The 26,631-nt window shown below is 35.4% G+C and overlaps 2 protein-coding genes across 5 annotated transcripts; one reads left to right on the top strand and one right to left on the bottom strand.

The window, feature by feature from the left end:
• On the top strand, positions 1-19,821 carry LOC131146954 (probable apyrase 7). 4 transcript variants are annotated; one of them, XM_058096827.1, is made up of 3 exons: positions 3-1,546; positions 3,478-4,045; positions 19,509-19,821. In XM_058096827.1, exons 1-2 carry the CDS (start codon positions 439-441, stop codon positions 4,020-4,022), a joined length of 1,653 nt encoding a protein of 550 aa, XP_057952810.1. In that variant the 5' UTR covers positions 3-438; the 3' UTR covers positions 4,023-4,045; positions 19,509-19,821. The 4 variants fall into 4 exon arrangements, with proteins under 4 accessions (XP_057952808.1, XP_057952810.1, XP_057952809.1 ...); XM_058096826.1 differs by lacking the exon at positions 19,509-19,821 and adding an exon at positions 17,031-17,112 and having other exon boundaries at positions 14-1,546; XM_058096824.1 differs by lacking the exon at positions 19,509-19,821 and adding an exon at positions 4,282-4,555 and having other exon boundaries at positions 25-1,546.
• LOC131146955 (uncharacterized) lies at positions 6,375-26,631 on the bottom strand. Its single transcript, XM_058096829.1, has 2 exons — positions 26,367-26,631; positions 6,375-7,109 (listed from the first exon to the last, which is right to left on the bottom strand). The coding sequence occupies exons 1-2, from the start codon at positions 26,567-26,569 to the stop codon at positions 6,656-6,658; spliced, it is 657 nt and encodes a 218-aa protein (XP_057952812.1). The 5' UTR covers positions 26,570-26,631; the 3' UTR covers positions 6,375-6,655.

Below are 26,631 nucleotides of genomic sequence, written 5' to 3'. Positions count from 1 at the left end.
ACACTTCTTCCAGTCTCTCTTGCTCACAGAGAGAGAGAGAGAGAGAGAGATCCATGGTCTTAGAGACGCATAAGGTACGTGAATTTAATGGAAGTTTTCTATGACTGGGTTCAGATCGTTTAGAACAACGATTCAGCATGCATTCAGATATGTTGAAATATGCATCTATCTTTGGTTGGTGCTGCGTATATATTATATTAGATTTTTTTCATCTGTGAGTTATTTGGAATCTGTGCTTGAACAGCGTCCTGTTGACCACTGAGGAGTGCCTGAACTGCTCATATCAAGTATAATTTGATCCAAAACATTTAATTTTCACAGCTCATTTGGATTCTTATCGTGCTGTATTTTCCTTGGTGCGTTTTGGAAATGATTTGGAGGTAAAGAGGGAGTAGAAAATCGAGGAATTTGGAATTGATTTATGGTGATGATTTGCCTATGGAACCCAGATCTCCTTCAAAATTTAAGCCATCATTCATGGGGTTTTTTCAATATAGACGAGTCTTGAAAATTAGCATTATCTTCATTCTAGTTGTGCTATTACTGGTTGGGGTTTATCATGCCTTTGATATCGGTGGGGTGGGCAAGGTGCTAAGAAAGTCATACTTTAGTGTGGTTATAGACTGTGGAAGCACGGGGACGAGAGTGAACGCGTATGAGTGGACGATGAAGGATGAAAGTGACTGGGACCTGCCTGTGTTGGTTCATGAGTATCCTGGTAATTCAACAGAGACCCCTCTTTGGAAGAGTGGTTGTCAGTACCACTGCATGCAGACAGAGCCTGGCTTAGATAAATTTGTCGGCAATCTTTCCGGAGTGAGAGCATCTTTGGAGCCATTGATTCTATTGGCAGAACAATGGGTGCCAGAGGGAAGGCATGGAGACACTCCCATTTTTGTTCTAGCTACTGCTGGTTTAAGGAGGTTGCCAATTGAAGATGCTAAGTGGATTTTGGAGGCTGTGGAGGCTATTGTAAAGGAACACAAGTTTGTCAACAGGAAAAGTTGGATAAGGGTGTTGAATGGGAAGGAAGAAGCTTACTATGGCTGGGTTGCTCTGAACTATAAAATGGGAATGCTTGGAAATTCCTCAAGGTTGCCGACTTTGGGACTGCTTGATTTGGGAGGTTCGTCATTGCAGGTGGTGGTGGAAGTGGATGAGCCAATGGAAGATGAGCAATATGTGAGATCAAAGATTGGTCTGGTTGAGCATAAGATCCTGGCATACTCATTCCCAGCGTTTGGTCTAAATAAGGCATTTGATAGGACAGTTATTATGCTCAGTCAAGTGCAATCCCTCAGAAGAAGTGCTAGTGGTAGATTTGAGCTGAGGCATCCTTGTCTTAGTTCTGGGTTTGTGCAGAACCATAATTGCTCTGATTGCATTAGACTAAATTCTACCAGTTGGCCGAATACAGGTGGTAAGTTGTGGGATAATGAATCAGCTTCAATAGATCTTGTTGGAGATCCAGACTGGAAGCAATGCCATGGACTGGCAAGGGCTGCTGCCTCTAATTCAAGTAGTTCAGATTGGTCATCACTAACAGGTGGCACAATCTCTAAAGTGAAATTCTCTTCTCAGTGTGATGATATGATTGTATAACAAGGTCACACCATCACTTATTCTCCATCCAGTAGATAAAAATGTAGACATTCTAAACATTTTTAATGGCTTTGCAACTTCTAATGATGGGGCATCGTGAAAGTTTTTCCAATAACTTCATTGCTTCAAGTCTTCAACTGAGAGTAGGAATAGATAGTTTTATTTTGCTTTATTTTTTATTGTCTTAGTTTTGCGTTGTGTTTGGGGTTATATAATCAGGAGCCTTCTTAATTCTACCCAACTCAACAAATCCATTATTCATGAATCCTTTTTTGCCACCTTGCTCTATCAAAAGCCAGTTGTTCCATTAAATATTTGAAGATCCTTATCACCACTTCCAAAAAAAAAAAAAAATGTTCCTCCCTTCCCTCTCAAGGCCATTTTTCAATTAAATCCTTATTTTTTTGGGGTAAAATTTGAATCTTGGATCTCCATATTTTCCATTAAATTTTTGAAGACATTGTAGTTCCTTACTAGTCTTGCTCATTTTTTAGCTACCTCCTCCCTCTTATCTGTGAGGGTCTTCAACTTGAGGATAATCCAAGTATTGGCATATGAGAAAGTTAACGCTATTCTTTTTTCTAAAAAAAACATATTGTTACTTGAAGTTAATAGATTTAAGGGCAAAAGACATTGACATCCTCCGAAATTTGGCAAAAAGACAATGACCTCCCTTGAGATTTCAAGGATTTCAGGGACCTCCTCTGAGATTTGCCAAAAAGACTCAAACTTCTCTTTGTATTTTGCAAAAAGATAAGTTTTTTGAGGGGAGATTTGTGTCTTTTTGGCAAACTTCAAGGGAGGTCTGTGGCATTTTTGAAATCTAAGAGGAGTTTTATCTTTTTACCAAACCTCACGAGAGTGTCGTTTGCCCTAAATTTAAACTACCCAACAAGGATGGTCCCCCTTTGATCAGTTGATGTTGGCTCATTCCCAAGAGTTTTATATAATTTTTTTTAATGTACCTTTCTAATTTGTCTATCTTTTGTGTATGAGCAACAGCATGTGCAACTATATTCATGAACACTTTTTTATAGAAATAATTGGGAATATCCAGCACTTAAGGAGGCAATATTTTGTAGAGTCTAGATGAAAATAATATATGACTTGGATTGAAATTCCATACAAAAGCAATGCACTTTGTCATGTGCTTCATGTGCATAATATCATAATCTGACATATGGTTGCCCCCAGCTGAACATTTACAATCCCCAATTCATTAGATAAAGATCAAGGAATAGCTTGAATCTGTAGGTTTACTTATTTCTAGTTTAGCTAATCTGATATCACCTGCCCACTCTTCTCTCTCTCTTCTCTCTCACTCACTCACTCACTCACACACGCGCGCGCGCGCGTGCAGCGGGCACACACACACTATTTTTGAATTTGTTGAACATGCATTACTTCCTTCATCGGAGGCCCAAACTGGGCCTGGGCTTCACCCTAGTGCTGCGGGACCTCCATGCTTGCTTCCCAAGCATGTGATTGTAAGTGGGGGTAGTTGAATAATATGACTTGAGTAGGTTATAAGGATTTATCCTTTTTTGGTCGGGATGGAGGTCCTGCAGCACTAGGGTGACCAAAAGATGGACCGTCAAATGGGTTTTGGAATATTTTACAGGCCAGGTCATTCCAAATTCCAATGCAGACGATACTTGAAAGAAATTTGTCCATGAATGAGTAGCAGTATCTTCTGTCATCGATGTGCTTTTGAGTCGAGGCATGCCACACTTTATCACAGACATTTCACCATTGAACTTAACATGCATGATGAGAAGCTCTTAGGATGACTACCTATTTTGTCCACACACAAGTGGATTTTTATAAATTTATTTTTCCAGATCTAATTTTAATTTCCTCCTCTTTTTTTTGCAGGCACTAGTATACTTAATTTGACTGCAGTTTCCCACTTGGCTACACAATTTCATGCGTTATCTGGGTTCTTTGCTGTGTACAGCGAGTTAAACTTGAGTCTAAGAGCAAATTTGACAGATATTTTGGGGAGAGGCCAGCAGTTATGTTTAAGGTCATGGGCTGACAAAAGCGTTTCTAGAAACCAAATTTATGCTGAACAGTATTGTTTTCGGGTGCCCTACGTGGTTTCTCTCATTGATGATGCCCTCAGCATAGGCAATGCAGAGATAATTTTTGGTCCTGCAGACATTTCCTGGACATTAGGAGCTGCATTGGTTGAAAGGGAATACTTAGCAAGTACCACCAAAATTGATACTGGCATTTTATCACCAAAAATTAAAAAGGTCATATTTTCACCCATTTTGATATTTGTTTTACTTCTATGCCTTCTGTTTTTCGTTTACTATAGTCAAATCAAGCTTCCTATGCTGGGCAAGAAGCAATCGGCTGTTCGTGTTGGAGCATCTTTGCCATCTTACATTTATCCAAAGCAATGTCCAAACTAAGATCAGCTGCACATATAGAAGTGGTTAGTTTTGTGAGCAATTTAATTTTTGTACCTTTCTTTTGTACAAGTATGATTCATTTATTCCTTTTTAACACAATATAAGGAGCACACCATACATTTTTTTGTGTTGAATTGGATTCTGAGAATATTCATTTATTTCCTTTTTAATACAATATAAATAACCCCCTTCATACATGTTTTGTGTTGAATTGGATTCTGAGAGCATCATTTTTGACATTGCTTCAATGATTATTCAGGTACTATCTTCATTTTTACAAGTTGTCTCTGAATAGACTTACTAATTTTTGGTGAGCAAGTATTGGACGAATAATACATAGGTGTCTTCCAACAAAACTCAAACGGTTGAAGGGTTACAGGTTATCAGGATCCTCTATAAGAGAATATCAATACACAATGGAATGGAATGGGTTGAAATAATGTGGAACAATAAATTGAATGAAAAAGAGAATGTTTTGTGGGCCAAAAAAACTAAAATAATAGATGGAATGAAAAAAAAAACAAAGTGAGAAATAGGGGTGTAATCGGTTTCTTACGGTTTAGTTATGGGGCCAAATCGAAAATCGAATCGAACCTTGCGGTTTTTAGTCTTCCCAAACTGAAATCGAACCGAATTTATTATCCCCTAGAGAACCGAACTTTCAACGGTTCGATTACAGTTTTTTCAGTTTTTGACCGATTGTTGAGAATTTATTGGATATTTTGATTTCCAAGTATTAAATGGACCAATCATGTATTAACATACTAATTAAGTAATTATATTAATTTTTATATATAATTTAAATTTAAATTGGTTTTTTCAGTTCAGTTATATTTTGAAAACCAAAATCAACAGTTTACATTTTCTAAGACCGAAACCGAAACTGAATACTGAAAAATCAAACGGCTTGTGATTTCGGTTCGATTTCGATTTGATTTTTTATTTTTCGGTATTTTGTACATCCATAGTGACAAATTTGATTTGATTTAATTTAATTTTTATGTTTTGGTTTATTGAAGCAGTGTTGTTAAAGCTGGGAGTTTTGGGGCATTGGATTGTAAGATCAAACTGTGGGATCATAACTTTCCGAGAACTAGAAAAATAATATTTAGATCTAAAAATTAAGCATTAATAGGGCATTTTAAGAATTTTAAGTAATTGTCAATGATAGGACAAGCCTAGAATGGAAGTACGAAAATGATATTATTTAATTGCATAGGTCAAAAGCCATATTAAATTATATAAAAAATTGATTCATTGAATAGTATTAGGTTGGACGGGATATGATAATTATTGTATCAAGTGTTTGGTATGCCTCCGAAGAAAATAGGATGGGCTCCAGATGAATTTTTTTATTTTTATTTTTCTTTTTTCTATATTTTAAAAATTTTTACCTTCTATATATCATTTCTTGTAGCTTGTTTATACCTGACAAAATGGATATAAATCCATTAATCTAAATAAATTTGATCTACGTAAATCGACTCATAATTGATTCGCACATTGAATATATTAGGTTTAGTTTTAAAAATTTTGTTGGCATATCTAAATCCATAGATAATCTATAGGCCCAGTTCGTCAATTCCAGCCCCACACTCTCAATTCTTGCACGAATATTTGGATCTAGCCATGCTCCCACTCAAACTCAAGCTCTAATGTTCAATTCTCATGATTAAAACAAGTCTCAAATTATTTTTCTTTAATAACTTGCCATAATTATTGGGTAGTATAAGTTTCTACTTTTGTGATTGATTAATAAATGTTTAAAAATTTACTATATTATAATTTTAAAAATAACTTTGGTTATTATTATTACGACATGAATTACTCATCATATGGTTAAAAAAGTTATAATTGGATTGGAAATGATGAATTATTCATTATAAATCATGGACCATCCTATACCACTCACATAAATCCATTGCTTAGTTGAATTGATAATGAATTATAATTCCCTCATCCAATAATATGTTCAGTCCGATTATCTGAACCAACCTGCTTTGCTAGATCTAAGCTTAAAAAGGTGGATCAGTCAGCTCCAGCCCATGTGAGGGGCCTATCCTGCAGCTACACTACAACTATAAGTTGAAGCACTGTAAGAAATGTTTGAAATCAAGACTGCTGCAACCTGTGTTACTTTTGTTTATGCACTTTTTCCCACAAACCCAATGTTGCCAATAATCTCTGTTTCACAAATAACCAGAACTCCATTCAACTTTAATCAACTGGACTGGAAAAAAACCAAAGAAACCAAACTGAAGTATCATCACTCAAAGGGATAACCTTCCTAGAAAGTTGCCACAAAATACAAAAAGCGTTTTTTCCTTTTTCTCTTTTCCAATCAGAAAGGAATCCTATTAATTGCTGGTGAGATTTTATAAATATGTAAAGGTATGTTTTCCACGCAAGGAGCCAATAAAAGACTCATTAGCAGGCACCATGATGTTATCACACAGAGAGGGGCAAACCAACTATTATGTGTATATATATATATATATTGGTATATATATACACAAACAGAGAGGGGAACCAATATATACATTGGCGCAAGTTTTTTATTTTTAGCACAGCAGCTGCATGCCCACGAAAGCTGAAGGTTAATATGGCGCAGTGCCCACTCATTTTGGACAAGCTCAGTAAGTAGCTACTCCAGTGGATTCACATCCATTCAATCCCGATCCATTAATTTCCACCCAGACTTCATTCAAGCGCCCAATGATCCTTAATGGCGAATTGTACTGTGCAATGGAGTAAGCGTACTTGCTTTCAGGTGAAGTCGAGTTTGCCCACGGAGACTTGCTCAAGCTGACAGCAAGCTTCTCTGCCTCTGAGACAATGTTACTATCCTTTGCAAATCCGGAGAACTTCCTTACCGCAATGCAGTGGCTTGCCCATGTATTGGCCTTCAGGTTCAGTTCAGGAAGAGGAACGGGTGGGTCGGTATGGAACTTCACAGGTAGGTAAAATCGGATGTAGTATGCCGATGAGTGAAGGGGTCCGGCATCTGGTACAATGCTTGTCAAGACAGGTGCTGTCATTGATATTCGAGAGAAGTTCAAATTGGCACCTTGGATGTACTGGAATAACCTGTGATGAAAACAAGAATGAGAAGTCCTAGACAAGCAAATTGGATCCTCCCAAATCAGAAACAGAATGTTTGTTGCCTCATTTTTCATGGATAGCAAGATATGAATAAAGTACCAAACAATTCTAGAATTTGTCAATAGTCATTGTATATTGAATATGCATATCATTTGCTAAAAATGTCCAAAGTAAAAGTTGCCTTCCCTTTTCAAGATGCACTTCCCATATTATAGATGGATGGGTTCATGTAATCACATTCGCATTGTAACTCGCCATTACTTCAATATAATAATATCAATATAAATGGATGCATACAAGTCACGGAGCCATTGAATATTTATTACTGTCTACTTCTACTTCTAAGTGCCAAAAAAAAATAAAAGAGAGGGAACTCCAAAAAGCAGTGTCAACTCCAGATTCAATTTTAACTTGCTTTCATATGCATTGTGAATGAACAGTCTAAGAATGAAAGAGACCTGTAACTTTCTGGCATAGCTGGGTCTTTATAGTAATATAAATTAAATGGTTTATGCATATTTTGCTGAATTAAAATTGAACAATTAACAGGATACCCAAATTTAAGAACAGATTAAGAATGACACTATATGTGGGTCTAAAGGAATTTAGAAGAAAAACTTTCAATTGGTAATTTACAGATGCATATTTCCAGGCAAAAAAAAGGGACAGGCAGGTTCACGGAGAGAGAGAAAATGTTCTTGTATTCCCATATAACTTACTCCAACTCACGGTTGTTGTCCGCCCCCCCCCCCCCCCCCCCCCCGCCTCTTTTTTGATCAGTAAGGGGTACTGTACTGAAAGCGCATCAAGGGGATGCCAGCCCAAAGGGTGTCAACCACCCTGAATGGTGTCACAAAAAAAAAAAAATTTACACTATAATCATTTGCTACAAGTCCACTATGCCAACTGGCAACTGCAGCAAACCATGGGTTTATCCACTCTTTGATCATTTTCCCACCATATTAAAGGTTAAACCTTCACTTAATAACTTGTTTTCACATCTTTCCTCAGGGTAATCCACTCTTTTGTTATTTTCCTCACATTTGAGACCCCCAAAGATAATGTTGCGTTTCTCTCCTTGTGGGGCCCAACAATTGGAAAGTGGTGTTCTTTTTTAAATGCTGCTCTCACGCCTGCAGCAGCAAGCCTCACGCGAGGCTGGGTGTCTCCTCCTCTTCCTTCTCCATTTTCTTGCACCAGCCTAGCATCCTCACATTAGCAGCGCCTCTCACACAGAACCTCACCTAGCTCATCATCACGCCCACGCCGGTTGCATCTTCTCACGTCTGCAGCACCAGCAACTCATGCCAGCAACTGTGCCGGTCATCTTCTCCGCAGCAGCAACTTGCTGCTGTGCCGGCTGTGTATTATCAGCATATTGGTATTTTCTGGTTGTGTTCTTTTGGTTATTTTTTTGGGAGCTTTGTTCACATCATTTTGGTGAGGTCATTTCATCTTACTAAATTTGTTATAAGGCTTGTGCCTTTTGTATCCACTTTGTACAATTTTGATGATGTGGATTTGGATGTTGTACCCTGTAGACATACCTCAACATTTGAGGAAACCACGTTAAATTTGTTGTGTCTCATTTTATTTATTTTTGCATTACGCCATTGATTTACTCGTGGGAATTAGTTTATATATAATTTTTCCAAACAAATGGTATCAGAGCCGTGTTATTTGGACTCATTAGATTTGTGTAAATCATGGATGGTAATGTTTGTCGTATGATTAGCTTCAATGGAAGTAATTGGGTAACTTGAAAAACAAAAATGCAAGATCTTTTATTTTGTAAAGATTTGGATGGACCTATTGAGGGTGATAGTTGAAACCCTTAAGACACGAGTGATGATGAGTGAAATAGGCTTAATAGAAAAACAGTTGGTGTCATCCGACAATGGATTGATGATAGTATTTTTCATCATGTTTCTACCGAAACTTCGGCACATGAATTGTGGAAAAAAATAGAGGGTCTTTACGATAGAAAGTCGACTACAAATAAAGCTTTTCTTTTTCAAAAATTAGTGAACTTGAAATATAAAGATGGTGATCTTATTACTGAGTATCTGAATGAGATGAAAAATATTATCAATCAACTTGCTACTATGAAAATAGTTTTTGATGATGAGTTGCAGGCCCTAATACTTCTTAACTCTTTGCCGGAAAGTTGGGAGACTTTGGTTGTGACAGTAATTCGGCTCCCGATGGAATTGTTACTATGAACCAAGTAATTAGCAGCTTGTTGAATGAAGAAATTAGAAGAAAATCAATTGGCTCATTCAGAGGCACTTGTGACAGAAAATCGAGGGAGAGGTAGAAGTAAGAGTAGAGCTTCTCACCGTAATGATAAATCAAGAGACCGGTCTATCTCAGTTTCGAAAAAAGATATTGAGTGCCACTATTGTCATAAGAAAGGGCATATGAAGCAGGAGTGTAAAAATTGAAATTCAAGGAGCAAAACAAAGAAAAAAATTTCGAGAAAAAGCATGAAAACACAACTTCAATTGCATCTGATGGTGATCTTATGGTTGTTTGTAATGAAAATTGTATTAATTTGACAAGTCAAGAGACTGATAGGGTTATTGATTCCAGTGCGTCATTCCATATCACTTCTTGGGAAGATTTCTTCACTTCCTATTCCAAAGGAAGTTATGGAGTTATTCGGATGGGAAATGAAGGTTTGTCAAAAATTGTTAGCATGGGAAATGTTTGCTTGAAAACAAATCTTGGATGTAAGTTAGTGCTCAAAGACATAAGACATGTACCCGACATTCGACTAAATTTGATATCTACCGAAAAGCTTGATGATGAAGGGTTTGACAACCATTTTGGTGATGGAAAATGGAAGCTCTTGGTGGTGGCTAAAGGCAAGAAGAATAGTACCCTATACATGATGCAAGGTAAAATTGGTAATGTTGTGAATGCAATTGAGAGTCACTCTTCCACTGATTTGTGGCATAAGCAGCTTGGGCACATGAGTGAAAAAGGAATGCAATTTTTGTTCAAAAAGAAGCTCCTACGCGGAATGAAAGGTAGCCTTCTTAAAGCTTGTGTTCATTGTTTGGCCGGTAAGCAACATAGAGCTCCTTTTCGTACAAAATTTGTTACTAAAAAATCTAATGTTCAAGATTTGATACATTCCGATATATGTGGTCCTTTGAAAGTTAAGTCTCATGGTGGTGTACTTTATTTTGTTACTTTTATTGATGATTGTTCAAAAAAAGTTTGGGCTTACACTTTGAAATCTAAAGATCAAGTTTTAGATGTGTTTAAGCATTTTCAGGTTAAAGTTGAAAGGGAGACTGGAAAGAAGGTGAAATGTGTGCGCTCAGATAATGGTGGAGAGTACATTAGCCCATTTGATGCATATTGTTATAGCCAAGGCATTAGACATCAAAAGACCATCAAGAAAATCCCCCAACAAAATGGAATTGCCGAAAGGATGAACCGCACCATACTAGAGAGAATGAGATGTATGCTCTCTCATGCAAAGTTGCCAAAATCATTTTGGGGTGAAGCAATCAGGACGGCGATGGACTTGATTAATTTGTCTCCTTCAACTCCTTTACTTGGTGAAGTTCCTGAAAAAATTTGGAAAGGTAAGGATGTCACTTATGATCATTTGAAAGTGTTTGGTTGTCGTGCATTTGTTCACATTCCAAAAGATGAAAGATCCAAACTTGATGACAAGACAATGCAATGTATTTTTCTTGGCTATGGGCATGATGAATTTGGATACAGATTGTGGGATCCGATTGACAAGAAAATTGTTAGAAGCCGGGATGTTGTATTTTTTTAAGATCAAACAATTGAAGACTTTGACACGGTTGAGCAACCACAATCTAATGGGAATGACTTTGTTGACTTAGAGTCACCTTCTCCACCTTTGGCACATGATGAAAATATGGAAGATGTTCTTCCACCTCTTGAAGATGTTAGAAATAATGAAATTCCTAATGATGTTGAAGATGAAAATGAGGGGGAGCAACAAGTTCAAGAGCAAGCTCCATTGAGAAGGTCTTTAAGAGAGCCAAGACCTTCAACTAAATATCCATCAAGTGATTGTGTTACTCTAACAGATCAAGGGGAGCCTGAAAGCTATCAAGAAACCATGAACCATGAAAATAAAGCTGAATGGATGGAGGCTATGCAAAAGGAAATGAAGTCCATAGTTGACAATCACACTTATGATTTGGTTAAACTTCCTCCTGGAAAGAAAGCTTTGAAAAACAAATGGGTGTTTAGGTTAAAAATTGATGGAAAGAATCTTCAGTACAAGACTAGGCTTGTGGTAAAAGGCTTTGGTCAGAAAAAAGGGAATTGAATTTGATGAAATATTCTCACCGATTGTGAAGATGTCATCTATTCGGGTTGTTCTTAGCATGGCAGCAAACTTGAATTTAGAAGTTGAACAACTAGATGTGAAAACCGCTTTCTTACATGGTGACTTGGAAAGGGAAATTTACATGGAACAACCGAAAGGCTTCAAATAGAAAGGGAAAGAAAATTTAGTGTGCAAATTAAAGAAAAATTTGTATGGGTTGAAGCAAGCACCTCGAAGATGGTACAATAAATTTGATTCTTTCATGATTGGTCATGGTTACTCAAAAACCACTTCTGATGATTGTGTGTTTGTGAAAAAAATTATGGATGGCACTTATATTATTCTCTCACTCTATATTGATGATATGCTCATTGTAGGACAAGACTCTTCCAAGATTGACAAGTTGAAGTTGGAGTTGAGCAAGTCTTTTACTATGAAAGACTTGAGACGGGCAAAGCAAATTCTTGGCATGAGAATTATTCGTGATTGTGAAAAAGGACAAATTTGGTTGTCTCAAGAAAGGTATATTGAAAAAGTGCTTGAGAGGTTCAATATGGATAAAGCAAAACCCATTGGTTGCCCACTTGCTAGTCACTTCAAGCTTAGTACAAAATAAAGTCCTACAAGTGAGAAAGACAAGAAAAAGATGAAGAAAATTCCTTATACTTTGGCCGTTGGTTCCTTAATGTATGCAATGGTTTGCACAAGACCGGATTTAGCTCATGTTGTTGGAGTTGTTAGTCAGTTTCTCTCTGATCCAGGAAAAGGAGCGTTGGTTAGCGGTAAAATGGATTCTCCAATACCTTAAAGGCACTTCAAAGGTGTGTTTGGTTTTGGAAATGGTAAATCTATGCTCCATGGATTCACGAATGCCGACATAACCAGTGATGTTGATTCTAGAAAATCCACTTCGGATTATTTGATGACCTTTGCAAGGGGAGCTGTGACATGACAATCAAAATTACAGAAATGTGTTTATCTACTATGGAAGCCGAATTTATTGCCATTACGGAATCTTGCAAAGAATTGCTTTGGTTGAAGAGATTCTTGAAAGAGATGGGCATGGAACAAGAAAGATATGTTCTTTTTTGTGATAGCTAAAGTGCAATTCATTTGAGTAAGAATTCTATCTTCCATTCAAAGTCAAAACATATTGATGTTAGATATCATTGGATTCGGGATGTGTTGGATAAGAAATTGTAGCAACTTGACAAAATTCACACCGATGATAATGGTTTGGATATGATGACAAAAGTATTATCTAGAGACAAGCATGTGAAGTGTAGAGTTTTGGCAATATTGGTGGAGTTGTCCCCATAAGTCGGGAGGGGGAGATTTGTTGGGTTTCCCTCCTTGTGGGGCCCAACAATTGGAAAGTGATGTTCTTTTTTAAATGCTTGTTGGTTTCTCAAGAAAGCAGCTCTCACGCCTGCAGCAGCAAGCCTCATGCGCAGCCGGGCATCTCCTCCTCTTCCTTTTCCATTTTCTTGCACCAGCCTAGCATCCTCATGTTAGCAGTGCCTCGCACACAGAACCTCACCTAGCTCATCATCACGCCCACGCCGGTTGCATCTTCTCATGTCTGCAGCACCAGCACCTCACGCCAGCAACCGCGCTGGTCGTCTTCTCCACTGCAGCAACCTGCTGCTGTTCCGGCTGTGTATTATCAGCATATTGGTATTTTTTGGTTGTGCTCTTTTGGTTATTTTTTTGGGAGCTTTGTTCACATCATTTTGGTGAGGTCATTTCATCTTGCTATATTTGTTATACACCCTTGTGTATTTATAAGGCTTGTGTCTTTTGTATCCACTTTGTACAATTTTGGTGATAGTGGATTTGGATGCCGTGCCCCATGGACGTACCTCAACATTTGAGGGAACCACGTTAAATTTGTTATGTCTCATTTTATTTATTTTTGCATTGCGCCATTGATTTACTTGTGAGAATTAGTTTATATATAATTTTTCCCAACAGACAACTCTTGTTCTTCCATCTTATGTACAACAATCTTGATAGGTTCCTACTTCATGGTCTAGGGATTAACTCCTAAATTGTCATGAATCTTTCTATTTCAAAAGTGTATGCTGTCTACCATATAGAAAACTCCATGTGCAGCAGGTATTCTTGTCGTCTTATGGTTAAATGTCAGTTTAATTTAAATTTGTTGATTATGCAACACTCAGATCTCACCAATCTTTCATGGGCAACATACTCAATAACCATCACGTAATGAAATACCAGAACAAGGAACCTAAGATGGCCCTAAAATGTTTTTATTTGGACTTGCAATGTATGCTCTTCCTAACCACAATTCATCTGTAAGATTATCAATTCTAAAGAAAAACACCATGAATAATTTTGCATCCCTAGTTTCAACAACTGCCTAGCTGCCTGCAAGTATTGTACACAAAAGCCAAAATGAAATTCTTGATTAAACATCGCTAGATGAAGCCTATATTTTCTTGGCGATTGTTTATGCAGACTATATTCCAGACTGAAAGATAACTTTCAGCGATTTCTATTTGTTGGCAACTAAAGTTCATGTTCCTCTAATGTACCCTTTAGTCTTGAAAAACCCATAAAGCTTTCTAGGGCCTGTTTAGTTGAGGAAAATAGCTTTCATTTTTCATTTTTAGCATTCCAAAGAATTACAAAAATATCCAGTTTATTTTTCAGCTTTGCAGCATTTGTATAAAAATTTGGAAAACAATAAAAATTTTTGGCATAGTTTAGTTTTCCATTTTCAAATTTTCAACTAATTAAAAAAGTGCCATCCAGATTTCTTATTTTTAAATTTATATAGGAAAGTTGGAAAACATCTTTTTTATCTTTTTCTACATTTCTAATTTCCTATATAATTTTTGGAAAATTGAAAAACAATGTGTCCTTTTTTTGTAATTATTTGAAAATCTAGAAATGAAAAATTAAAACTGTTTTCTACAACTAACAAACCCTTAATTTTCTACCTTTTTAATACAAATCTTTTTTGATCGAAAAAGAAGAGATGTTATTAAATAGAACAAGTTTTTTTAAAGTTCTTAATGCAAATCTTAGAAAACTAAAAAATAACAGGCATTTTTATAATTCTTTCAAAAATTTAAAATGGAAAATCAAAACTGTTCTCTACAACTAAACAGGCCACTAATGCCTAAACTACGACATCTCCACTAGATAAAATATAAATCTAGCTCAACAAAAGGTTTTAAAGGTTCCCCCAGATAAATTCCTGCAGAGTGATGCTTGCTAAGGCAGGAGTAGCACACAAGTCAAGAAGAATTAAGTTTGATACAACTTAAGAAGATAGATAAAATAAGTCTAGAATCAGGCAGAGTCAATTATATGTATTAGTTCAAGAAGGGACATTGGGATTGGTCTGCAAATAGGGGCAAGGAACAAAACTACCAGCTCAAAATCATAGCAGCGATGAGATTAATTAAAGGTCAATAATATTTAAAAAATGATTTGTGTGACTAATTTACAATTGAATATTTTCATTTTAATTGATTAGAAATTCAAACTTATCCCGTCCCATGATAGGATGCTGATTGGACTTTTTTGTTTAAAAAAGGAAAAACAATTTAGGGCTTCTTTAAAATGCTTTTACCAAAATAAGTATGTTTTGAAACATAATATGTAACTAGGTATGGTCCTACATTTTCAAAATGCAAATTGGAATTTGGGGAGGAAGGCATTCACAGCATGCAAATTCTTCATTGGCAGGAATTGCAGTTTGAACTTGCAAACTCACTCTCATCAAAAGCACTCTCTTCAACCTCCTAGCTTACTTCATGTTGCTCTTTCCATTCATTGTTCTGTGGCCAAAATACTGAAAGACATTCAAAAAAGATTCTTTGGTAAATACATGGGAGGTTTTCAAGTTCCAATTAGATAAACAGGAAGTTGTTCGAAAACCAATTCCAGGAGGTGGCTTGGGTCTTAAATCACTCAAGCCTTTTTCAAGAAGGCCTTCTTCAGTAAATGGGTTTAGAGATTCATGAACAAGGTACTATGGAGAAAGATTACTGCCATCAAGTATGACCTTTATCACAATGGGTGGGCATCTAAAGAATGAAGGCATTCTTATGGGGAAAGTGTTAGGAAGGTGAATCAGAAAAGGGTGGGAATATTTCTTCCCTTCCATTTCCAGCCATTTCCATGTTAGAAATGGGGACAACATCTACTTTTTGGCATGACACCTGGTGTGGCTCATCCACTCTTAGTTGTCAATTTCCTCCTCTTTCCAATCTAGCCTGCAATAAAATGCTTTGGTGAGTATGAATGCTGACCGCTTCATCAATGGGACACTTTTGGACATTTCCTTCGTGAGAAATTCCCATGATTGGAAGCTTGATTCCATTTCCATCCATTTTCATGCTAGAATGGGAACAACATCTACTTTTGGCACGACACCTGGTGTGGATCATCCACTCTTAGCTGCCAATTTCCTCCTATTTTTAATCTAGCCAGCAATAAAGACGCTTTGGTGAGTGTATGCTGACCACTTCATCAATGGGACACTTTGGGACATCTTCATTGCTGATTTCTAAAGTTACTTATACAGTAATGTCCCCAATTGGAACAATCCAAATGTGCCTACATGGAAGCTCAACAAAAATGGCTACTTCACGACCAGTTCCTTCTACAAGTAGCTGGACCCTCTGAAGCTGGGCTCAACTTCCCATGGAAAGTTATTTGGAGAACTCAAGTGCCAACCAAAATTGGTGTTTTTTTCTTGGCTTGGGAGTTGGGAGGCAACTTTGGCGAAGGTACTCACTCTCAATAACCTTCAGAAAAGGGGTTTCACTTAGGTCAAAAGATGCTTTCTATGCAAAAAAGATGTGGAAACTGTGGACCATTTTCTACTTCACTGCCCCTAGACGAGTATTTTTTGGAATCTGGCTACTGCTCCTACCAGTCAGCGTTGGGCCACTGCTGAAAATGTGGTAAAGGAAATCTGGGTCTGGAAGGACACAATTAGGGAAAAGAAAAAATTTTGTCCTTGATCCCACTCACTATTTCTTGGATATTGTGGAAAGGGAGAAATCCTGGAGCTTTTGAAGGAACAACTACTTCTCACACAATCCTCAAGGTCAGATGGCTTACAACACTTACAAGTTTGTTTAGTGGCTGTAGAGACTGTCATACACAATTCTCAATTTCTTGGATAGCTTATGTCACAGTTGATTCACCACTTTTGTTCCTCTCTTTTTTTTCTTTGCCTGTAAATGGGTGGCACTCACCCGGTGACCTATTAATGAATTCACACTTTAATAATAATAATAATAATAATAATTGTCCCAGCCTGGTCAGAGGCTCCCACTTTTCCCATGCCCTCCTCCACCCCCCAAATCCCATATTCCCATCCTCTGTTTACTCCCTCTCTGTCCCGGGTCTTGTGCTCTGTCCCCCTCTTTCTTACCGTGAGCAACTCTCTCTCTCTCCTTACAATGGGGAAAAAAAACTACTCTTTCATAAATCAATATATATCTCTACTTTCCCTTTTTCATTCACACACACTATATTTATATTATATAGAACACCAACTTACTCTTATATATATATAAATTTTTTGTTGACGTTAGGGTAGCCAAAGGCGCAAGGGACATTGAGGTGTAAAAGGTACATGGAGCCTAGGTGCAAGGTGAAGACAAATGCTTCATGAAGGTGAGGTGCATATTTATTAAAATTGTATGTAAAATGTATTATATGATGGATTCTTGATTTGTAAATGCATTAGCACTAATATTTGAATTTAAAAATGCTAAAATATCCAATACGAGAACATAAGTGCATATAAAATACAGACTAGCAAACATAGTTAAAAAAATAAAAATAAAAAGCAGCAGAATTTCCAAAAAAGTAACAGTAAAAATAAAGAAGAGGAGAGAAAGAAGGAAGGGGTCTGCTGGTCAATCAAGAAGAACAAAATGCAGAAGAAATTCCAGGAAATAAGTAAGAGAAATTCCAGCAACTCTGACTAAGAGCAGCAGAGCAGGCCACAAAAAGTAGCAGAAATTTGTTGACATTAGGGTAGCCAAAGGTGCAAGGGGCATTGAGGTGTAAAGGGCAAATGGAGCCTAGGTGCGAGGTGAAGACAAACGCTTCATGAAGATGAGATGCATATTTATTGAAATTGTATGTAAGATGTATTATATGATGGATTCTTGATTTGTAAATGCATTAGCAATAATATTTGAATTTAAAAATGCTAAAATATCCAATACTAGAACATAAATGCATAGAAAATACAGACTAGCAAGCATAGTAAAAAAATAAAAATAAAAAGCAGCAGAATTTCCAAAAAAAATAACAGTAAAAATAAAGAAAAGGAGAGAAAGAAGGAAAGGGGTTTGCTGGTCGAACAAGAAGAACAAAATGCAGTAGAAATTCCAGGAAATAAGTAAGAGAAATTCCAGCAACTCTGACTGAGAGCAGCAGAGCAGGCCACAAAAAGTAGCAGAAACTCGAGGAAAAAAAAAAAAAAAAGAACATAAAGAAGGGGGGGTCACATCAGCTTACAGCAGAGCAGACCAGAAGAAGAAGAAGAAGAAGAAGAAGAAATTGATTTATTTGGTTGATCAGAGGTCAATCTGTCTGGTTAATCACTCATGAGAAACAAGGGTAGGCTTTCAATCAGTTATCACTCGTGAGAATTCCCAAGAGTTGAGAGACTTGCATCTGCAAGATATAATAGATGTGATCCAGTGCTTCTAACTTTTTATTTTTTATTTTTAACAATTGGTCCAACCCTTCCCCAGACCCTGCATATGCGGGAGCTTTTCCACCTGGCTGCCTTTTTATTCTTTGATCTCTTATTTTTTTGCCTTAGTGAAGGACCAACAGGCCAAGAGTATTCAAAATGAGGTTCCATGGTGTATGTTGTTTGTAGATGATATTGTAATAATTGATGAAACTAGGGGCTGAGTAGAGGTTGAGTTACAATTATTGAGAGAAGCTTTGGAATCTAGAGGCTTTAGGATAAGTAGAAATAGGACAGAATATATGAAAGGTAATTTCAACAATAGTAGGAGAAATATTGGAGACAAAGTTAAACTTGATGATGAAGTAATAAATAGCACTTGTAGATTTCGATACCTTGAATCTATTATGCAAGCTGAAGGAGAAATTGAAGATGATGTAATGCATAGAGTTAAAGCTGGTTGGGTAAAATGGGGAAGTGTGATTGTAGAATACCCTTAAAATTAAAAGAGAAGTTTTATAGGGCAGCTATAAGACCAACTATGCGATATGGATCGGAATGTTTGGCAACAAAGAAACAAAATATCCAAAAAGTAAAAGTTGTCGAGATGAGAATGCTTAGATAGATGAGTGGTATAACATTGAAATATAAATTAAAGAATGAACATATTCATGGTAAGTTAGGTGTAACTCCTATAGAAGATTTGATAAGGGAGGGACGACTCAAATGGTATAGACACTTGCAACGTAAGCGAGATAGTGCGCTAGTGAGGAAGAGTGAGTTAGTTATTGTGGAGGGCAGTAGAAGGAGTAGGGGTAGACCTAAAATAACTTGGAAAGAGATAGTGAGTAAGGATTTAATAGCCCTAAATCTGTCAAAAGAAATGATTCATGATCACATAAATTGGTGGAAAAGGATTCATATAGCCGACAAGGCTTGGTTTTGTTGTTGTAGATGCAAATAACACAATTAGGAAGGCTTGGACTAAAAGAGGAAAAATAAAATGAATCATAAGTGAAAAAATAAATGAGGCATGCCCTGCACTCGCTACACTTCATGCATGCCGCCTTGTATCAAACTCTATGAGGCGCAAAAGGCATTGCCTTGGTGCACCCGCCTTTGACTACTATAGTTGGCGTGCCAAATACTATAGAAATTCTTCTTATATTGGCAACTTATACATACTATTAATGGCTTTGGTACTGTAGGTTAGTTATCAGCAATAATGCGACACATCTATATGGAAGGTACAAGAACATGGTGCTCATTGCCAAGAGGGTCAACCATAATGAACTGATATTAATGCTTTCTTTTGTGATTGTGAAGAAAGAATTGATTGACATCAATCAGTATTTGGCAGGTGGTCTGGCATATGGTGGAAAGGGTCAACAAGATCATGCATCCAACAGTAGGCGTCTAGGCAAGCTTCATAGCACAACCTTGAAAATTTTACAAGATCATGGAAAGGATCAAGAAGACCAGTAAGGACATTGAGGAGGCAGCTATTAGACAAAGGAGGAGCCTGAGGACATCCCATGCCTCAAGGCTCCTACAGCATTAGCAACAAGGCACAAGTGCTCATGAGATTACAAGAACATGCATTTTTTGAATTAAGACGGCATGTCAATCTCTCAACATGAACGAGGAGAATCATGTCCGCAGCATCTGCACAGGCAAGTATACATGCACATGAAACAATGATTGTCATAAAGATTGTTGTTTTCTCATATGATGTCTACACGCAGTAACATTGCCATCGATTAGGGATAGTTTATTATCACTTGTGATACTCTCGTGCAAAATTACACATGTTAGAAGTCACCGTTTAAATTAGTTCCACATGAAGACTACTAGCATGAACTTATCGTGGCATTGTATCCAAACCTAAGATCATTGATGGGAAAGTGGCGTCCAAAGTCAACATGAGTTACTAATTTTATGGACCAAAGAGAAACAACAAGTAAGCAATAATGTGGCGTGTGTGGAGAACACAACCAGCAGTCATGCCTAAATAAAATCAGATGACATATTATGGATTGTCACTATCTATAAACAGTATGCTTGGTTGTGACATTTCCTCTAACAACCCAACTATTTTTGCACAATATTTACGCATTTGTTTATTAACTTGTTCATTTTGTTCAGTTGTTTATGCATCCAATTATTTCTGCTAATGTCTGCATCCACCATATACTGCAGTCATGGAGCAAGGGTCATATGATTGAAGCACTTCATGAGCAGGATAGGAATATGTCCATAAAGATATGAAAGACACAGGATGCAACACATTGATACCTGTGCAATCTTCCACTCTTACAAAGGATACTTTTCATGAAGTCACACGGGTTTGTTTTTTCTACTCGGATCATCATTTTAAAACGGCCTTCATTCAGTGTTGGAGGACCCAGATGCACACATTTCACTTACAAGTTGACAAGGCCACAGTCATGTTCTAGGATGCCAATTAGCAATTCGATATACCAATTGATGAGCATGTTGTGATTGGTCGACCAATTTGCAATGACAATATTAAGTGGAGTTTGGTATTGGGAATTAACTCTAGGAATCGGAATCAGAATCACCGACTCCAATTCCTAGCATATGGTTTGCAGTAATCTCATTGCAATTCCTATTCCATGTATGAATGAGATTCCCCTTTTAGCCTTCCTTTTGATTAATGCCTCTTAGTTTGGAAACAAATTCCAATTCTTGAAAATAAAATATATATTACCCTACTCCCTATAATACATATACATACATACATACATACATGTATATATATATATATATATATATATATATATATATATATATGATATAATTGTGGCATGATTCTTTATTTGTCATATTATTATTTATAACTTTCAAATAAAAAAATATTAATTATTAATATCATTGATTTAATAACATCATTAATTATAAATATATAATAATAGAATTTTATAATGATATAATATACAAAAGAATATAATACTATTGTACAATAAATAGAGGCGCATGCATGTGTATTAAAAATATAAAATTTTATATAAAATAATATTAATATTATGATACCATTAAATATAGATATCTAATACCGTATTTTAATATAAATATTATAACAATTATTATTAATATTTATTATGTATCTATACTTATTGTTGACAATTCCACTTGTGAAGTTATCCTACATTGGAAAATTTGAGTGGATGATGGGTACTTATATACATGGTTGGGCCCAAGACCTAATAGACTCAAGCTTTTGGGTCAAGTTCGTGTTCACCCATGTGTATCAAGCCCACCCATAGGCTCCTCCGGTCCTAACACTTATATATTCAAAGACATCAATTTGGCTTCAGAAGCCTCCAAATGCTGATCTGAATTTTTCGACATTTTTTATTTTTAAATTAAAATTTTATTTTTTGATTCGCTGATTTTTAAAGTGCTGATCAGCTATTGGCTAAAAATTTTTCCCATTGACTCTCTCCCACTCCCTCTATCTCGGAGCATGTATTACATTGCCAATCCAATGAAACCCATGATTTAAGCCTCCTTTCCAATTCCTCCCTCTGGCAACTTCTCCATCCGTCTCTCTCTTGCTCTCATGATTTTAGCCCCCTTTTCCATTCCTCTCCTTGTCATCATTGATCGATTCTCCTTTAATCCCTTTAATTTAAGGTAGGAATTTTATATATACATATATATAAAGGCAACTCGATGCACAAAACTGTTGTGTATGCAGGGTCCGGGGAAGAGGGGATCATAGCATGATTTAGCCCCCTTTCCTATTTTCCTTTTTTTGTTATCCTATCCAGTGGAACAAATGACAAACTCTGCCCCTCCCATCCCCTTCCATTGTCTCTCTATTGACAGATGACTAAGATCAAGCTACAATGCTCTACTTCATTTCTTGCCTAGCTCCCGCTATCTGTAGTAGAAGAAACCAAGATAAGGCAGTCGTTCAAGCATGTTGTCATGTCTATGAGGGAATTGTGGCAACTAGACGATCCTGAATATATCTATTCCACTCTTAAGTGAATCTTCGACATCTACTTGTGAGTTCCATTCGCTTTCTTCTAATGATCCTTTTCATTTGATTTCAATTGTGTACTATTGTCCATCATTTCCATCACTTAATGTATAGAATGGGATTTGTGAAACTAATTTCTACAAATATTAATAATATTTCTTATACATTCAATTTAATGGGTAGCCAACCCAAAATAGTTGTGGTAGATGCTTGGTGGTTGTCAGCGATGACTAAAGTTAGGGAAAATAAAATAGGGTCTAGGTTATTTACAAGTGTAAATGTTTTTATTTTTATTTTTATTTTTATTTTTACTGTTACTATTTGATGGCTACTGATCCTACCTTGAAGGGAGATTGAAATATTGGCCTCCTAAACCACTCCATCAAATGCCACCAACCACCAACTAAAGAACTCTCTCTTTAAATGCCGAAGTTCCCTATTTTGTTCTCCTCTCAGTTGATAGGAATTTTTTTATGATCTTACCCTTCTAATTTTTTTTTTTGGATTTTAAATCTAAGAGGTTGATCCAATCAATTTTTTTATGAGTACAAAAGAGATTATTCCCTTCAATTTTGGATTAAGCGAGTACTCCCATTAATTTTCCTCTTTTTTGTCACTGATTGAAATTTGGAATTTTTGCTATGCTTGACTTAAGTTTTAGAACAAATCACGATTTACTGGTTTTGTATGATATGGGGATTTTGAGAGGCAGAGCATTTCAGTTGCGGTTAGTCCAAATGCACGTCGAAGAGCAAGGTGATATATAAATAATAGAAATAAAACCATGTATCTCTTATGATAACAATAGTTCAATTACTTGGGATTAAAGATTTGGAATTATTCATTTTGTTTGAATATGTCCTACTAAATTCACAGTCTGAATTCTTAAAAAATTTCATTGTGATATTTCAGTTAGTTAGCTCAAGCATATTAATTGGATTGGTGTAAAATAAATTTTTTTAATTGGATTCTACTTTTAAGTTTAGGATGCTGTCTTTTTTGTTCTTCTTTATGAGTATGTTTAAACTATCTACTAAAACAGTTTTAATAACAACATGTTTTAGTATCAGGCTAAGTTTCACTCACTCTATATTTATACAAACTATCCATTTAAATATTTTTGCAAACTGTTATTGTGCACTGTTGAGTTTTTCATTCACTGAAAATAAAAATGTATTTAACAAATTTCAGTGTTCACTTGCGCGCTCACAGCATCTATGATCTCATGACAGTTATGCATTCATCTTCCTTGAGATCAAGGATATATGCAAAGTAGACCTAGATATGCAAGGTTCAAAAACACAGAAAAATACCCAAAAAGGAGGATGAAGATTGATTTCATCTTAGCTGGGCTTGAAGCAATCTAGCACCATGAGCTTCATCAAGGTTCATCTCTTTGACATTTTATTGGGCATTTATTTTTATTTTTTAATGTTTTAATTTACTTTGTTCTTCTATTTGCATCAGTTTCTTAGAGATTTATTCTATGCTTAGTTAGAAATTACTAGTTTGTTTTTGGAATTTTCAGTGTTGTTCATGTGCTCTGCTTTTTAAATCTTCAATGTTCTCATTCTCTTATTTTTGTGCTTTGGAAATAATCTCTGGGAGCATTTTCAAAGCTTCTGCTTTACTCAGTGCTGTTCATGTGCTCTGCTTTTTGAAGCTTCTATGAAATTACCATTATAATTTATAATTTTTTTTTAGGAAAACCGATATATCTTTTTTGAAGGGTTCATTTTGGATGATTTAGGCATAGTTCCAAGTCTATATATTATACAGTGCCTTCAATTGAAAGGATTCTATAAATTAATAAAGGTAATTTGATTTTAACGAGATTTGCCCTTAATGTTAATAGGATTGATTTGATGCACCTAGAACTCATACAGAGTAACCTTTCTACAACTGCAAATCAGGATTTAAGGTTAGGTGATTTGAACAGTGGATTGTAGTTGCCTAAAGTCAACTCCAAGTAGCACAAAATATAGTATTTGTAAGATACACTTGCAAATCATACAAATGGGCAGTAGTAAGGAATATGAATATTGTAGTACATTAATGATATACATATGCATTATATTTTATAGAGGATTTAATGTTCAAATGGATTTCCATTTCTTCAAATTAATATGAAATTCATAAGCCCTGTGGTAATTTTATACATCCGTTTGTTTGGACATAAGATATATCAAGTGCTCATGTTTCTATACAGAAATCCTCTTCATTTATTCTACTCTACTAGTATTTATGTCCTTGAAACTTATTTATTTATTAATATTCAATAGCAATATTACTTGGTTAACAGGTGGTGTATTCCCGGTGTAATCAAACAAAAATGAGAATTCAAGGAGGGCAAAATGGGCAGAATCACAAAGAAGCATTGCCATGGACTTGGATTGTTGGTTTCTAATCAGCTCTAATGAGATAGAATAAATTTTCTAAATTTTACAATCATGTGAATACTATGTTATCATTGAGAATTATATAAAATTGTTTATGAATTTTTTCTAGGTAAAAAAATTGTAAAACGTTTGAAATATAGAGGAAATATTTTTTAAGTTTTGACAACCTATAGTTAACTATGTAGTTAACACTTAATCATTGAGTAATTAGTGAAAGTTCTTTTTGACTTTCTGAATTACATGTACTTGTTTTATTGCATAAATGTCGAATACATGATAACATTCTGCTTTTAAAAAATAAAAAATTGTGAAAAATTAGCACCGATGTAGGCATAAATTTGAGTAGATTTGATTGTTTGGTGGTTATGTTTGAGAGTTCAAATTGAGTATTAAAGTTTGAATATATAGGTTCATCCTGGAATCAAACGTATTTGAATTTTTACTGGTTAAAATGTGTAACATTTGAAATACAACAGATATGTCGCCAAATTCTATTAATTTCTGAGCAATGTTTTATTTTTTTTTTTTTTTTTTTTTTGACTTAATGCATGAAGTTGAAACTTTGTTTAATAATTTTAATTGTAACTTATATATAAAACCATAACCGTGCATACAACAGGATCTATGTTATAATTTAATTAGAAATAATTTGATTTAAGACTTATATTTTGAAATCATACCACGTGCATAGCATGGGGTCTCTATTAGTAATAATATTATAACATGTAAAAAAATAATAGAATAGTATTAAATAATAAACTACCATGATATAATTGTGATATGATGATTGGTTTATTATATTGTTTTCTAATATTAAAATAAAATCAAATATTACATTAATATCATTAATTGTAAATATATAGTATACAAAAGAATATAATACTATTGTAAATAAAATATGATATATGGTTATTGCTTTCTTATATATTATTATATTATATAATATATTCTATTATAATAATATAATATCCAATATTTTTATCTAAATTTAAAAAATTACATATTAAAAATAACAATTATAAAATATAAGATGAAGTTCAATATAAATAATATAGTTAAAACAAACATTAATAAAAAAATATGATAAAATACAATGTGCAAGTATAATCAAGTACACGATAATACTGATATTACTGTAAAAAAAACTAATTTTTATATCATTTAATATAATACTCTTATATAATAATTATATATTTATAATATTATTCCATATTAAATTAATAGCATAAGTTTTAATTTTTACATTATATAGTGTCATAATCGATAAATTAGACTCATTTCCGATTCTGATGTCCATTTACACCAAACACAATAATATAATTCCGTTTCTGATTTTGTGTTGAATTAAATATGATAGAAGAATCTGACATTCTGTTTTCAATTCCGACTCCAACTCTAGCTGTGAACCAAATGCTACCTCAATGTATATTTTATTTTTAAACCACGCTACTTCATTGTTATTTTCTGTTCATATGGTGGAGTCACCGTTATTCACATCATCACCTCGTCTTGAGTATTTTCATAACGACGTCAATTTATATTTTTTAAAAAAATAAAAAAGAAATCAACAAATTAACGACAAAACATCATCAACAAACTAACCATTTAGTAGCAATCAACAATCAATTAACTACAACTATAAAATCCTGGTTTCCATTTCTAAAGTTTTCTGCTGTAGTAGTCACGAGAGTTCGGCCTAAAGGTTAATGGAAACCAAAATTATAAACTCTTCATTTTCGTTTCTTTTTCTTTTCCTAGGTTTCTTTAGCAAGCGAACGGATAGCAATCAATCATCAATGAATTGGCGTACCTGTGAAAGCCGTTTCTGGTGGCCTTATCGAAGGAGATGTCTCGAGTAGGAGCAGACATCCACGAAGACTCTCTGTAGAGTCGGATCTCGAAGTCCGATTCTGAGTGTATCACTGTATACTGTGGCACTTCAATTGCAATACATCGACCGACGAGGCATAGAAATGAGAAAACGCCGGCAACTGCGATCGTTCCCTCCCCCATTTCTCTGTCTCTGTCTCTCTGAGTCTCTCTCTCTTTCTAATCAGAACAAACGCTCAATCCTC

The sequence above is a fragment of the Malania oleifera genome, chromosome 13, assembly GCF_029873635.1.
Source record: "Malania oleifera isolate guangnan ecotype guangnan chromosome 13, ASM2987363v1, whole genome shotgun sequence".
NCBI classification, from domain to species: domain Eukaryota; kingdom Viridiplantae; phylum Streptophyta; class Magnoliopsida; order Santalales; family Ximeniaceae; genus Malania; species Malania oleifera.
This window is presented reverse-complemented; position numbering and strand designations above follow the sequence as displayed.

Excerpts from the sequence above, each read along its gene's own strand:
- LOC131146954 (XM_058096827.1), top strand. The coding sequence starts at position 439 with ATGGAACCCAGATCTCCTTCAAAATTTAAGCCATCATTCATGGGGTTT. Across the intron at positions 1,547-3,477 it reads AGATTGGTCATCACTAACAG|GCACTAGTATACTTAATTTG; the intron begins GTGGCACAATCT and ends TTTTTTTTGCAG.
- LOC131146955 (XM_058096829.1), bottom strand. The coding sequence starts at position 26,569 with ATGGGGGAGGGAACGATCGCAGTTGCCGGCGTTTTCTCATTTCTATGC. Across the intron at positions 7,110-26,366 it reads ACCAGAAACGGCTTTCACAG|GTTATTCCAGTACATCCAAG; the intron begins GTACGCCAATTC and ends TTTTCATCACAG.